At 31.4% G+C, this 14,380-nt stretch overlaps 1 protein-coding gene across 1 annotated transcript in view; it reads right to left on the reverse strand.

Annotated features, from left to right (window-relative positions):
* The window catches only part of SNX4 (sorting nexin 4), a 77,063-nt gene that overhangs the window by 47,204 nt on the left and 15,479 nt on the right, over nt 1–14,380 (reverse strand). Inside the window, exons 2-6 of the mRNA XM_074301475.1 lie at nt 12,756–12,877; nt 8,063–8,198; nt 7,515–7,664; nt 7,062–7,109; nt 2,382–2,437 (exon numbers count right to left, since the gene is read on the reverse strand). Of these exons, the coding sequence (XP_074157576.1) occupies nt 2,382–2,437; nt 7,062–7,109; nt 7,515–7,664; nt 8,063–8,198; nt 12,756–12,877 (512 nt within the window). The remainder of the gene's footprint in view (nt 1–2,381; nt 2,438–7,061; nt 7,110–7,514; nt 7,665–8,062; nt 8,199–12,755; nt 12,878–14,380) is intronic.

A 14,380-nucleotide genomic window follows, 5' to 3' on the forward strand; every position in this document is an offset into this window, starting at 1 on the left:
TGCTATCCTTTGAATAGTGCACCTTTATCCCTATCTCCTTTATCTTATGCTTTGTGCCCTTGTTCAATGTTTCAGTTGTATCCAACTGTTTGTGACCCCATTTGGGTTTTTTTGGTAAAGATATCAAAGTAGTTTACCATTTTCTTCTCCAGTTTAATTTATAGAAGAGGCAAATGGGGTTAAGTGACTTGCTCAGCTAGAAAGTGTCTCAGGCTACTTCTATCCACTGCATCATCTAGCTGTGCTTTTTTTCTACTTAGATATTCTAAATATCAACAATATCAATAAGTATGAAGAAAAAGACGTGTCTTTTCTTCATTTCATTTATTAAAAACTTTAATAAATATGTAAAGCTAATTTTAAACAACTAGGTAAGTTAGAAGGAAATGTTTCTTAAATATATAACAACGATAATGGGCAGAGATGAAATAACATCTTGCATCTTAACCACAAAGAGACATTTTTTCTCTATAAAACTTTTTTTTTTAAGGAAGATAACAACAATGGATTATTTTTATTTTAAAATTATAATTATTTACAATTATACTTTTCCCCTTTAAAAAGTCAACTTATTATTTTAAATCTATCAGCATATTTTCACATGACAAAATATCAATCAAGTTGATTACAAAAAAGATATTCAAATGCTGATCAACCTAGTTATTGAAAATCAGATAACTGATAGATTTATAATTAGATATCTAGAACTACATTTCATAAAATCAAGTATCAGAGAACTTATCTAAATATGTAAAATTGGGTTGCTATGAAGTCATCTACACAAACTACAACTAACTTATCCTGAAGTATTAGTTAGAAATATTCTAATAGCTATTACAGCCTTATTCCCCACATCTGGTTAAAGCATTCTCAGCCTGTACACATTTAAAACAAATGTTGACACAGAAGTATGATAAAATCAGAATTCCTAAACTAGAAGAGATCATTGAGATCATTTGGCTAGGTATCTTCTTTTATAGCAAAAGCACGTATTTAGCAATAAGGTGATAATAACTGAGAATACTGAATAGAATTATTCTGGAAGTTTTAAATAAGTAATACAGTAGCAATACAAATTACAGAAGTTCCAGGATCACAGATTTTAGAAGCTCAGGGACAATCCAAGTCACGTAGTCCAATGCTCTCATTTTATAGTTGAGGAAATTGAGATCCAAAGAATTTAAGTGACTTCCTGAAGTCATTCAAATGCTTAAATAAGAGACTCAGGATTTGAATCTAAGTCTTCAGCTTTCAAAATTAGTACTCTTCTCATTACAGGATAAATGATACCTTTAAAAGTATACCAAGAAATTCAGGAGAAAACAAAAAACAATTTTTTCCCCATTTATTATTATCCTGATGAATCAAATATATCACATACACAAATACACACACACACACACACACACACACACACACACACACACACACACATACACACACACACCCTCTACTTCAATGTCTCACTGTGGTTCATAGGTGGCTCTGGAGTGGTACAGAATTTAGTTTTATTTGTTTGATTTTTTAATACTGCTTTAATGCAATTTTTTGATACAACAGCCACTTCTCAACAAACATTCAAAGAAACCTTCCTAGAAAACAAATTCTTCTTCCCAAAAATGTTAACCAATTTTAATCCTCTCATTTAACAAATAGGAAAACTGAGAAAGAAAATTATCTTTCACTGGTAGCAGTGCTAGGACCAGTACTCATCTTTTGATAGAAAAAACCTGTTTATAAGAAGATTAGATCACAATTCAAAGGGTAGAAAGGACCAAAAATTTGAAGAATCCCTGATCTCCTCATAAGAAGTCGATTCCTAAACTCCATAGCTTCCTTTTACATAGCTATATTTAAATGACTCCTATTATTTCAGAAATGATCAGTAAATAAGTTTTCTCATGCAGTAAAAGAATCAAGATGAAATCAATTTGTGCTAGTATATTATTACCTATTATCTTTTCAATCCTATTCTCATGGGATATGTAAACTAAAGCACAAAACTGGCCCAGTTCTTTGTGAGAGAGAAAATACATTTCATTAGATGAAAAGCAGGATAAAAGGAAATATATTTTAATTTAAATGAAAGCTATTTTGATTACTATTTTTAATCCCTTCAACAATATGCAAGCCTATTGAAAAGAGATGGTATGGCTTGTTTTTTTAAGTTTTCCATCAGTCAAACATACCTTATAATTCAATCTCATCAAGTTCAAATTTCAAAGCCAAATTTAAATTGGTTTAAACAGAATCTTATCAGACTTCAGTCACTATTTAAAATCTTGAGTAAGGCATACATTCAGAAATGAAAAAAATTAAAATAGTTTTTGAAAAGCACAATTCAAAACAACACTGTAATTGTTATTAAAACAAAACCTTACTTGTCTGGGTTTTTCACTCTGAATGTTGCATTAAGAGCTTTTAACCTGGAGTCTGCCTGGAAAAAATAATTTGTTAACTCAATTACAATTATATTTCAGGGTATAAAATCAAACAGTTTCACTTTCCTTCTAGAATTAAGATGCTTAAATAAATTTTTTTAATATCACAGTGTCAAATACTCTTGAACAAGTGAACAAATCTCACAAAGAAATACTGTTCAAAAACACCACAAAAACAAGAGTGTAAACTAGGCATTTATGAAGGCCAAAGAAATGTTATTGCCCAGTAAATTACAGTATTGGGAAATATCTCTATGTTATTCTCAGGTATTATAATAGTACAGGTCACAGAAACAAAATGGCTTATTATAAACCAAAAGGATATTAGGTTCTTTCATTTTGAGATTCCAGGATTTTGGGAAATAATAAAGTAGTGGATGAAAATAATCTTTGCTAGCAAACTCTATGAGGCACCCAATAAATTATATATTTTTAATCAAGATACAAATTCCTTTCCAACAAACGTAAAGTGCTATGAAGTGTCAAAAATTATCAACTATCTTCAGTTAGAATAGATGCATAAAACCAATTCTCAAAATAAGTTAAATTTAATTACTCAATAAAATCTTGCAAAAAGCTAACTGATGGTTGAAAACTGAATAACAGGTTCAGAAAATGGATAACGAAACACACCTTCCAGCTTTTAACAGGGAGGTGGAAGACTCCTTGGGCACAGTATTATATAAAATGTCAACCTTGATCACCACATTCTTTATTTTTTACTCATCTGTTTCTTCGTTATAAGGGAGGATTTAAAACTAGAGGAAAAAAAGAATGAGAGGGTGGGAGTGGGAATGAATAACTAGAAATGAAAAAAACTAAAAATTAAAAAATTAAAAGCATCACCAAAATTCTTTTTTTGAAAAAGGAGTAGCTATTCTGATGGTACCTCTAGCAAAAATAGGAATCATGAGGAATATTTAAAAAGTTAGTTTACCCATCAATGCCAAAAGATTTATTAAAAGGCAATTATCAAAATCCTAACCATTCTGAAAAATCTGCATTGGTACTGTCCACATTTATTAATGCAATACTATTATCCAATTCAATCCTGCCTTATCAGTGTTCCTGAAAAGCATCTCCCTGTAGCAAACATATATTCATTAATAGACATTTCTAGAAAACCAAACCAAAGGGAACTAAAAGAGAAATTATTCTCAGGCTCTCATTGATCTTGCTGGTTTCTTTTTCTCTCTGACTGGCTTTTCTCAACACAGAAACTTAATGGAGACGTACTTCACTATTTCAAAAAATCTGTGACTTGGGTGGTAAGAACACTCCCTTCAATGACACTTCTCTTTCCCTTGGAAAGGAACTTTGAAAGTTATTGTCAAAAAATCACTCAGCAGCTAACCTGGTGATGAGGCTCTCAAAAATGATGAAGATGCAGCTCAGACAACATACATGTACATATAATTTAATAACAAGTGAAGCAAGTGAAAACAAATGAATCTATGTATGCAAAATCTCTTACAAATAAAGACTACAAAAAATTTAAGAGAGTTAGTATTATTATGTAGTCTATAACTAAATACACAGTAAGAACCAAAGGGCTTTTCAAGTCAAGACACTAAAGACATTCACTTTTATTTTTTGGTGAAGGTAGGGATAACAATTGTCTGGGTCTATGATTTCATCAATGTGTGGAATTCTCAGCATGGAAATTCCATCCACCAAAACAGACCGGCAAACAGTCTGTAACTTAAAAGTTTTATAGAGTTTATAAAATTGTCAAGGAGAATGAGATTTAAACGATTTGCCCGTGGTCACAAATGTGAAGCAAGTCTTGAATCCAGGATTTCCTGAATCCTCAGAAATGGTTGAGTTGGTTATCTTTTGCAGTCTCTCTGAGGGTCAGTGTGAATCAGGAGAAAGGTCTTTCTCTTGTCCAACCCTCCATTTCCTAGATCACGCTATCTTTATACAAATAAATAGTAGCTTACTAAAATGGATAATCCTGGATAAAAAATTGTGGAAAAAATATATAGTGGATATTTATAGAGAGACATAGTAGACAGTAAACTAACTTGCAGATAAAGTGCTGACCTGAATTAGTAAAGGGAATTTCACAGGTCTAGTCCTGTCTTTTTTGAACCTAATATTCTCTGGCATCACTAAATTGCTGAGGCTTTTAATTGAAGCAAATCTCACAAAATATAAAAAACAAACACAATCACTTAATTTTATACTTCCACCTACTCTCTCCCATGTTCTCCCATTTCTTTGCTCTGAAACAACTGTTAACATACCACAATACTTTAAATGTCCAAACCCTTATTCTAACTTTTTTGAGAAGGAATTCTTTCTAAATGTATCTGGGCTTCAAATAGTCTCAAAGGCTATTGAGGTATGAAGAACTCTTCTGCCAATATTAAAAGGTACCAGCCTATATTATTTTAGTCAATATCTACTTTTTTGTACTTTTTTTTTTCTTCCCTTGTAATGTACATGAATTTCCCTCTATAGGAATCTGCCTGATTTTATTTCTAATTTGCTACTTCCCTTTAACTAAACAAATTAGTAAGCTTTTTAGTATTGGGCTTATATGTGCAAAGAGATTCTGAAAGAATGCTCAAGAGGCTATCCCAAAGAGCAAAGTATGTTACCTTAATGATGTCTATTTTGACAACTTAAGATCTTTTGCTTACTTCCTAATTTTTGGTCACATTCAAGATAGTTGATGCTGACAAATAAGTGACTAATATTATCACATATAAATATAGATATGTTCAGAAAGGATATTGAAACACAATAAAAATTTAACATTTTTCTCAGGGAAGAACACTAAAAGAAAAATAACCAAGGATAAAATCAGGCATACACCAAGATATTTACATTTCCCTGTCTTTTGCATTAGTTTATTTTTTGTTACAAACTCATTGAAAACGCAATATTACAAATTATGTAGTAAATTTAATGTTACATCTCTCAGATATTTTTAAAGTTCAAACCAAATTATTAATCTAAAACTTGCCTAAGTATCAACTATTAAATTTAAGTTGTTTAAAACAAAAAATAGTTGTTGGTTTAATGGAAATACATATTTGGCATTTACAAGATTTAAAATATATCTTACACACAAAAAAAAGTTGTTTTTTTTTTTTTTTTGGATAGGATTTTGATAACTTCATAATAGGTAGTTAGCTAGAATCAAATTCTGGATACTAATTTCTTAGATGAATCACTAATAGAATATTTTTAACAGCAAATAAATATGTAGCAAGTACCTATTTTCTACTGATGCCCTGTTAAAAAGTCTCAAACATATTATAAATATTTCTACAGAATCCTTATCCTTTTAAAAATTTAAGATTTCTTTAAATCCATCCTTCAACTATAACGTACTTATTCCAGCACTATCAGAGATGATTTCCATAGATAGTTCAGAAACTTAATGCATAAAGTCAAGCAAGATTTCATTTTTTAAAATGTACATTTAGAAGGTGAATGATTTATAAATTAGAATTGGTTTAAATAATAACAGGAAGATTTGAACTTAATGAGTTTTCCTCTGTCACAAAATTTCAAAGAAATAAGGACATTATATATCAATTCACAATTAAGAAATTGTTGTTTTTAAAGTATGGTAGAATTATCACATCATTTACATACAAAATTTTCTTCTTATTTCTATCACTTTGCCAAATTTCTGCAACACTTCTCCTATATGCAAACATTGTATCTGGTAGCATTACAGGATCTTTTCCTTTTTTAAAAATTTTGTCAAATCAGCTAATAAAATACATTTTAATTTTTGGATAATGATCAGAATCAGCCTAGTTCTATCTATGAAGTAAGCCATTCTCAATATGACTAAGAGGTAGAGTTTCTAGGCTGAAGAGAGGGGAAAGATTAAACAATTTGTTTCTTTATTTTCTATTGATATGAATTTAGGACCAGAATGAAGTACAGTTGGCATCAAGCCATCAATATTTCCCTCAATTTCTTGCTAGTATAATCTGACCTAATGACAACCTAAAATCTCTTTTTAGAAACATAAATACATATACACATGCTAACATATGTACATACATATGTGTGTATGTGTATTTATTTAGGAAGAGGGTTTCATTTGTAATTGATTCCCCTCTCCATGTTCCAAAATGCTTGTGGAACTATTTCTCTATCCCAAATACAAATTCTAATGACAAACCCAAGAAGGACTGAATTTTCCTTGGTCTTCAAGAAAGTTTTATTTAGAATAAGTAGAATTATTTTTTTAGGAATCACCTCTTTTTATTATATAAGGCAACATGCCAGTGGGTGATGAAATGAGACTAAGATGACCTATTTGGAGTCTGCTTAGGATGTAAGGACAGATTACATACTATAAAAGTTTTCTTCACTTTCAGGGAAGAGTTCACTATACACAGGACTGAAATATTTTAAAAAGACAAGATTGTTAGACAAAATGTAAATATATAGTAACATAAATGAAATGTAGTGAAAAAAATCTATCACTGCAATTTCAACTATTTTCTGATGTGACTAAATTGCAGATATGGTCTTAATACAAACTAGTAATATGCAAAGAACTATACTGATATTATTCTCAAATGTTTACCAAAATGCTAGATATAAAATTTCTCTAATGACAAAATTAATTCACACAATTATTACCTTTAGTTGGAATCCTGTTTCATTTACAGTCTCCTTCCAGTTATTTTCCTAAAAAACAAAGCTAAATTTTAGTCATCATAATTATTACAAAACAAAAATCACAGTGCTAATACTTCAAATAAAAAAAAAAATCTTCCCAAGAAGAGGTAGTAAAAAGAGGAAATCCTTAATTTAAAAATTTAAAACTTTATCACCATTCAGAATCCAAAAGAGACTCTTGAGGAAAACCAGAGTTCTTACAGATCTATATTTTAAATGACTGCATCAGGAAAAGCAAGAGACAAAATTATTTTCTAATTAGCTAAGCAATATCAGTAAATATCTTCAGTAGTTGTATGAACTAAAGTTTCAGCAAGAAACAATGATGCAATAACTCATTAAAAAAAAAAAAATCACCCAGGCAAAAATGCTTTTAGAAAATAAAAGGATCAAAAATGATATAAAATAAAATACCTGTGTCAAAAACAGATAGAAGATTTTATCTCCAGAAAGGACAGAATGTGAAGCCACTCTTAAAAGAAAGTTTTCCAAACCAATTCTTCGTCTTTCCACAAAATCAGGATCCATGTTGTCTGCAGAGAGTTTGTGCCAAACGAATTCTGCCTGTATAAGTACATCAATCACTAATTTAAAAAAAGCTTCAAAGCTAAATAATATTAAAAGCAAAACCAAGAAAATATATACACAATTATTACAACAATATAAGTACAATTCACTTTAAATATTAATAAAACTCAGGTTAAAATGCTGGGCAACAATGGCACCAACTTCTAAAATAAACTTACACCCTTTTTTTAATCAGTGGAAAACCACTCAAATGTAAAGATGTACATACTATAAATGTTTATATTCACTTGTTTTACTCTTTGGGGGGGTGTGGTACATTGTATGGGAAAGAACTTGGAATACACTAGGGTTTTAGAAAATATATCAAGAAAAAAATATCAAAAATTATTTAATGGAAATAAACACTATAAAAACAAAAGCTATTAACTTCTTACCCTCTTTTCAGGCAGTGGTGGGACAACAATATGTGGATAGTAAACTAGCAAATAGTTTCTCAATAATTCAAATTCGCTATAGCGTCTCCAAAGAGAATCTGTAAGAACACTCTGGCCATCACTTGATTCTACTGATCTAGGAAGGAAACAAAAATGAGAACGTTAAAAAAAAAAAAAAAAAAAAAGGTAACTTCAAAACTTATCACACTCCGAATACAATCCTTCCTTTGTAACAACAAAATTCGGTTCTGCACATATATGTTGTACCTAGGATATACTATAAGATATTTAATATGTATGGGAATGCCTGCCATCTAGGGGAGGGGGTGGAGGGAAGGAGGGGAAAATTCGGAACAGAAGTGAGTACAAGGGATAATGGTGTAAAAAATTACTTATGCATATGTACTGTCAAAAAATGTTATAATTATTAAAATTAATTAAAAAAATTTTTAAAAAACCTTATCACACATATTTAAACTTATGTAAGACAAAACCTCAAAAAAAATTAATGAGAACTCTTTTAATAAAGACATTTTAAAGTACTCTTAAAAACAAGTCAATTAATCTAAAAGAATGGATTTAGAATATAGTAAAAGCTCATTTATCTAACTTTCTTTTCACTGATGTCTTTATCATGACCAAAATAATTTCAAATTGAGATTTCAAAATCCCAATTCAAATAAATTCAATCCATGAAAATTGTTCCAGAAAAGTGTTAAAATTAACTTTCAATTGAGTGGCTTCCTAACAGCTGGGGAATAGCTGAATAAGTTAAGATATATGAAGGTAATGGAATATTATTGTCCTATAAAATATGATGAGCAGGCTGATTTTAGATGATCAGTTGTGATGAACTTGACTCTTCTCAGCAATGCAATGATCCAAAGCAATTCCAATAGACTTAGGAAGGAAAAATGCCAATCACATCCAGAGAGAGTGAACTATGGAGACTGAATGTGGATTGAAACATAGTATTTTCACTTTTTTGCTAGTTTGTTTTTTTTCTAGTGAGTTTTTTCCCCTTTTGGTCTGATTTTTCTTGCAAACATCTCAAATATGGAACTGTTTAAAAGAATTGCATATATTTAATCTATATCAGATTGCTTGCTGTCTTAGGAAAGGGGGAGGAAAAGAGGAAGGGAGAAAAATTTGGAACAAAAAAGTTTTACAAAAATGTGTGGTGAAAACTATCTTTACATGTATTTGGTAAAACAAAATATTATTGGAAAAAAATAACTTTCAAAAACGAGAATCAAAATTCAATTCTAACTTTACACAATGGTCAGGGTACCACCGATTAAGATGAGATATTTCAACCTAACATAAACATCAGATCTATCAATATTCTTCCAAATTCTCCAAGGAAAAATGTTTTAATCTTTTTTTTTTTTTTGATAACTTTTTATTGACAGTACATATGCATGGGTAATTTTTTTTTTACAACATTATCCCTTGTACTCACTTCTGTTCCGACTTTTCCTTTCCCTCCCTCCACCCCTTCCTTAGATGGCAGTCAGTCTTATACATGTTAAATATGTTATAGTATATCCTAGATACAATATATATGTGCAGAACCGAATTTCTTCTTGCACAGGAAGAATTGGATTCATAAGGTAAAAATAACCTGAGGAGAACTAAAATGCAAACAGTTTACAGTCATTTCCCAGTGTTCCTTTTCTGGGTGTAGCTGATTCTGCCCATCATTGATCAATTGGAACTGAATTAGATCTTCTCTATGTTGAAGATATCCACTTCCATCAGAATACATCCTCATATAATATCATTGTTGAAGTGTATAATGATCTCTTGTTCCTGCTTATTTCACTCAGCATCAGTTGATGTAAGTCTCTCCAACCCTCTCTGTATTCAACCTGCTGGTCATTTCTTACAGAGCAATAATATTCCATAATCTTCATATACCATAATTTACCCAACCATTCTCCAATTGATGGACATCCATTCATCTTCCAGTTTCTAGCCACTATGAAAGAGCTGCCACAAACATTTTAGCATATACAGGTCCTTTCCCTTCTTTAGTACCTCTTTGGGATATAAGCCCAGTAGTAGCATTGCTGGTTCAAAGGGTATGCACAGTTTGATAACTTTTTGGGCATAATTCCAGATTGCTCTTCAGAATGGTTGGATTCATTCACAACTCCACCAACAATGCATCAGTGTCCCAGTTTTCCCACATCCCCTTCAACATTCATCATTATCTTTTTTTTGTCATCTTAGCCAATCTGAAAGACGTGTAGTGGTATCTCAGAGTTATCTTAATTTGTATTTCTCTAATCAATAGTGATTTGAAAACATTTTAATCTTAAAGAGCCAGTAATCAATGTTTCATATCACAGATGTTTAAACATGAGATTAAATAAGAAAAAAGCAAGATTCAATACATACATGTTGAAAAAAAATTTAAATAAGAGTTTAAATAATAATTATTCAATAATGCCAACTGATTGCAACTATTGCTGGAAAGAAACGGAATTTTCAACACTATCAGGATACTGGCTTTTTACATCATAATAATATAATAATAATAATCACATGTATGTTGTGATAATAATATTATACATAATAATCAATGTAAATTGCCCCTAGCTAAGAATGAAATGGAATTCAAAGACAGGTCAAACCAATGAGTTAAATAAATAAATAAAATATGATTTGGTAAAATAAAAAGAGCAGTAGATTAACAAAACAAATAAGGTACACAAAACACCAAAGCTCAGAAATCAGGTACTAAAATAAATACTATTTGACAAAAACTGCTGAGAAAACTGGAGAAGAATCTAGCTGAAATTAAATTTAGACTAACACACCATATACAAAGATATGCTCCAAATGGATACATGACATAAATATAAAAGGTCAGATCATAAGCAAATCAGAAATTATCTTTGAGATCTAAGATAAAGGAAGAATTCATGACTACATAAATAAGAAACCTCTTAAGAAAATAATAGATAATTTTGATTATCTAAAATTAAAGTTTGTGCATAAATAAATCTAGTTAAGACTGCAACAGAAATAGTTGACTGGGAAAAATATTTGGAGCAAGGTTCTTTGATAAACATCTCATTTACAAAATACTGAAAGATATGAAACTTATAAGATATAAAATCTTCTAAGACACTTGCGTGATATGAAACTAATTCACTTAAAAGAATAAGAGCCATTCCTCAATTAATAGTCAAAATACATAAATAGGCAGTTCTCAAAGGAAGAAATCCTAGCTAGCTAGATATAGCATATTTTAAAAAAATGCTACAAATCACTAATAATTAAAGAAATGAAGATTAAAGCAACTCTGAGTCTCCACTTCATAGCCAACACTACTAGCAAATCAACAAAATGATAAACACTGGAGGGGCCATATGAAAACATACATATTTGTGTGCTGCTAGTGAAGTTATGAATTGGTACTGCCATTCTGGAAAGCAATTGAGAACTATGACCAAGATGTTGCTCCTCAGCAGACTAAGCTCCTATCCCCTCTATATGTTCCCTCTTTCCATGTTACTTCAGGAATTTTCCTTATCTTCATACTTATTCGAAAAGACTGCTGGATTTAGAAATCAAAAAATATGAAAGAAAATCACAACTCTGCTAAAATTATTAACATGGAAATATTTAGGTACTCTACAAGCACCAACTTTTTCTTAATATCCAATATATATGTCAACATATAAACAAAACTGTCCTGTATCATACTGAGATAGAAGAGAAAGAGAACAAAAATTATTCTTCAGACCACTGCATTTCCTTCTTACAGAGAAGCTAATGGTCAATGGAGGGTTTCACTCAAGAGACATTTCAAATGCTTTTCTAATGAATTCCTTTCCTGTTAGCCTATCTGCTTAAATAGTATCAAATCTACATAGGAGGCAGTATGGTACAATGGAAAGAGTATTAGCTATGGAGTCAGAAGATCTCAATTCAAATCCCATCAATTATTGTTGGTATGGGCTTGGGAAAAATCAATGGGAGAAACTCTGAGATCTCTTCCAGCTCTAGACATGATACAATATCACAAGCTGAATTTTTTAGTAGGTTAACCAAAACAATCAATCACCTTTTATATTATTAATATAGAAAAAAATGTATTCTAAGTTCCAAAAAAACTTTTAATCACCAAGAACTTTTATTTCCTTTAGCAAACGTATTATCTGCTTAAGCCTTAGAGATTTTCCTCCATTATTTCTTCAGTTTTTATTCTTTTGTCTCAGCTAAATTTAGTCCTAGCCAATTTCTATCAATCTTTGTTCTTACATTTTTTGGGGGGGGGAATTGGGGTTAAATGACTTGCCCAATCACATAGCAAGTGTTAAGTGTCTGAGGCCACACTTGAATTCTGGTCCTCCTCATTCCAGGGTCAGTGCTATATCCACTTTGCCATCTAGCTGCCCCAGTTCTTGCAAATTTCTATCTTGCACATTCTAAGACTTTTATCTATAAGCTGGTTCATGGTCCAATTGATGACCCTAGCATTCTTTCACATATAACTAGAATCAGCTTGGACAAAATATGTGGATATATTTTTGTCCACAAACCCCACTCCATACCACCCCTCCCAAAAGAAAGAAAATCTTCCCCACAAAACAAAAGTAGTAAGTTGAAATATTATAGCTGAATAAAGATACTTTGTTAATTGCTAAAAGACAGACTTGCTATAATTTTTGTAACCCACCTTGTTTCAATGAGGTAAGCTGTGTAAGTTTCTTGCATATTCATAGCATTTCTTCCAGTCCTTTTTTCTGCTTCTGAAACAGTTATTTCAATTTTCTTCGACCAAAAAGTACCTTCTGTCATCTAACCAAAACAAAAGGGAAAAACAAAATTTTCACATTGGTAAAGAGGAAAAAATAAACATATAACATAGGAACATAGGGAAGCCATTTTTGACACAGGTATAAAACCTTTCAGATTATAAGCATAAATCTTTCAAATTAGCTTGTTTAAACTTTTTTATCTTTCATATCTCTTATACCTGTGTTTTTGGCTGATAAACTACTGGCATCTGGCAGTAATATTACTGTCATTAATGAATTAAGACATACAATAATTTTTTGAAAGCTAATTACCACCTACCATATTTGCAGTTACCTTTTTCAGCCTAACCAAAGTTGCTAAGATTTGTTACATAATATTTACAAATGATAAATGATTCTCATAAGTATCAATATCAAACTTATTAAAGCAATTTAACTTTCCTCACAACTACAACAAAAATTGGGTCTTAGAAAAATTCAGATAAAAAACATATTCCTCAGAAAGGAAGGTTTCCCTATTTTAGCCTCAAACCAAAGTCCAAACTCTCCTTTGTTTCAAAATAGTCTTAAATTCCAGGCAGTTTTTGTAGATTGTGCTGCAATAATTAATAGGGATAAGTCCTCTGAGCATCCTGTCACCTACTCTCCCTATTTTGAAATTCTGCCCTGGGGTTAGACTGTTCTAACAACTGGTCAGTACAAATTCAACTAATTCTTATCTTCCTCAAAACTCTCCCCATATGCTTGCCTTCCTTCCCCAGGAAACTCATCCTTAGGAAATTTTATTACTCTGTAAGACTGAATACACCTGGTACTCATTTATCATATCAGTACTCTCTGCCCCTCTGAGCAGATCCTTTGCCTTAGAGGGCAAAGCTTGGCGAAGAGAAGGAACTTAAATGTGTACTGACTGTATTTTGTTGCAGGCAGGAAGGACAAAAGGTACAAAGGCCTGGCAGAAAGATACAGTGTCATGTATGAGGAACTACAAGATGGACAATTTGGCTGGACCACAGTATCTGGAGAGAGCACTAACGTTTCACAAGACTGGAGAAATATGTGGGGTAAGAGTGAGAAAGATTTTAAAATGCCTAATAGGAGTTTATATTTGATCTTGAAGGTGATCAATGAATGAATGAATGAAAGAAAATGAATATATTAAATGCTCAGTATGTTCCAAGCATTGTACCTAACACTGGGAATAAAAACAGAAAAAGCTAGATAATCCTCCTCTCAAAGAGGATCTTCAAAGAGAATTCTCTCAAAGAATTCACAAGTGGTAGACAAAACACATAAAAGAAAGTTCACCTGCAAGGCAGATAAAAAATGGCAAGGGACCCTGAAGACTTTGGAAGGCAGTAAAAGGGAAAACAGGTAAGGTCCAGGAACATCCATGTTACCTGAAGGATCAGAGTTGGTTATTCCCCTCTCTAGGAAGTCAAGGAAGGAGGATTCCCTCCCTCTCTAAGAATGGCAGATCTTCTGGCTCCTCACTTATCTAGGAAAGATTCTGGGAAGCCATTAGTCGAGGATATCCACTAGA

Source organism: Sminthopsis crassicaudata, chromosome 3 (assembly GCF_048593235.1).
Source record: "Sminthopsis crassicaudata isolate SCR6 chromosome 3, ASM4859323v1, whole genome shotgun sequence".
Taxonomy (NCBI): domain Eukaryota; kingdom Metazoa; phylum Chordata; class Mammalia; order Dasyuromorphia; family Dasyuridae; genus Sminthopsis; species Sminthopsis crassicaudata.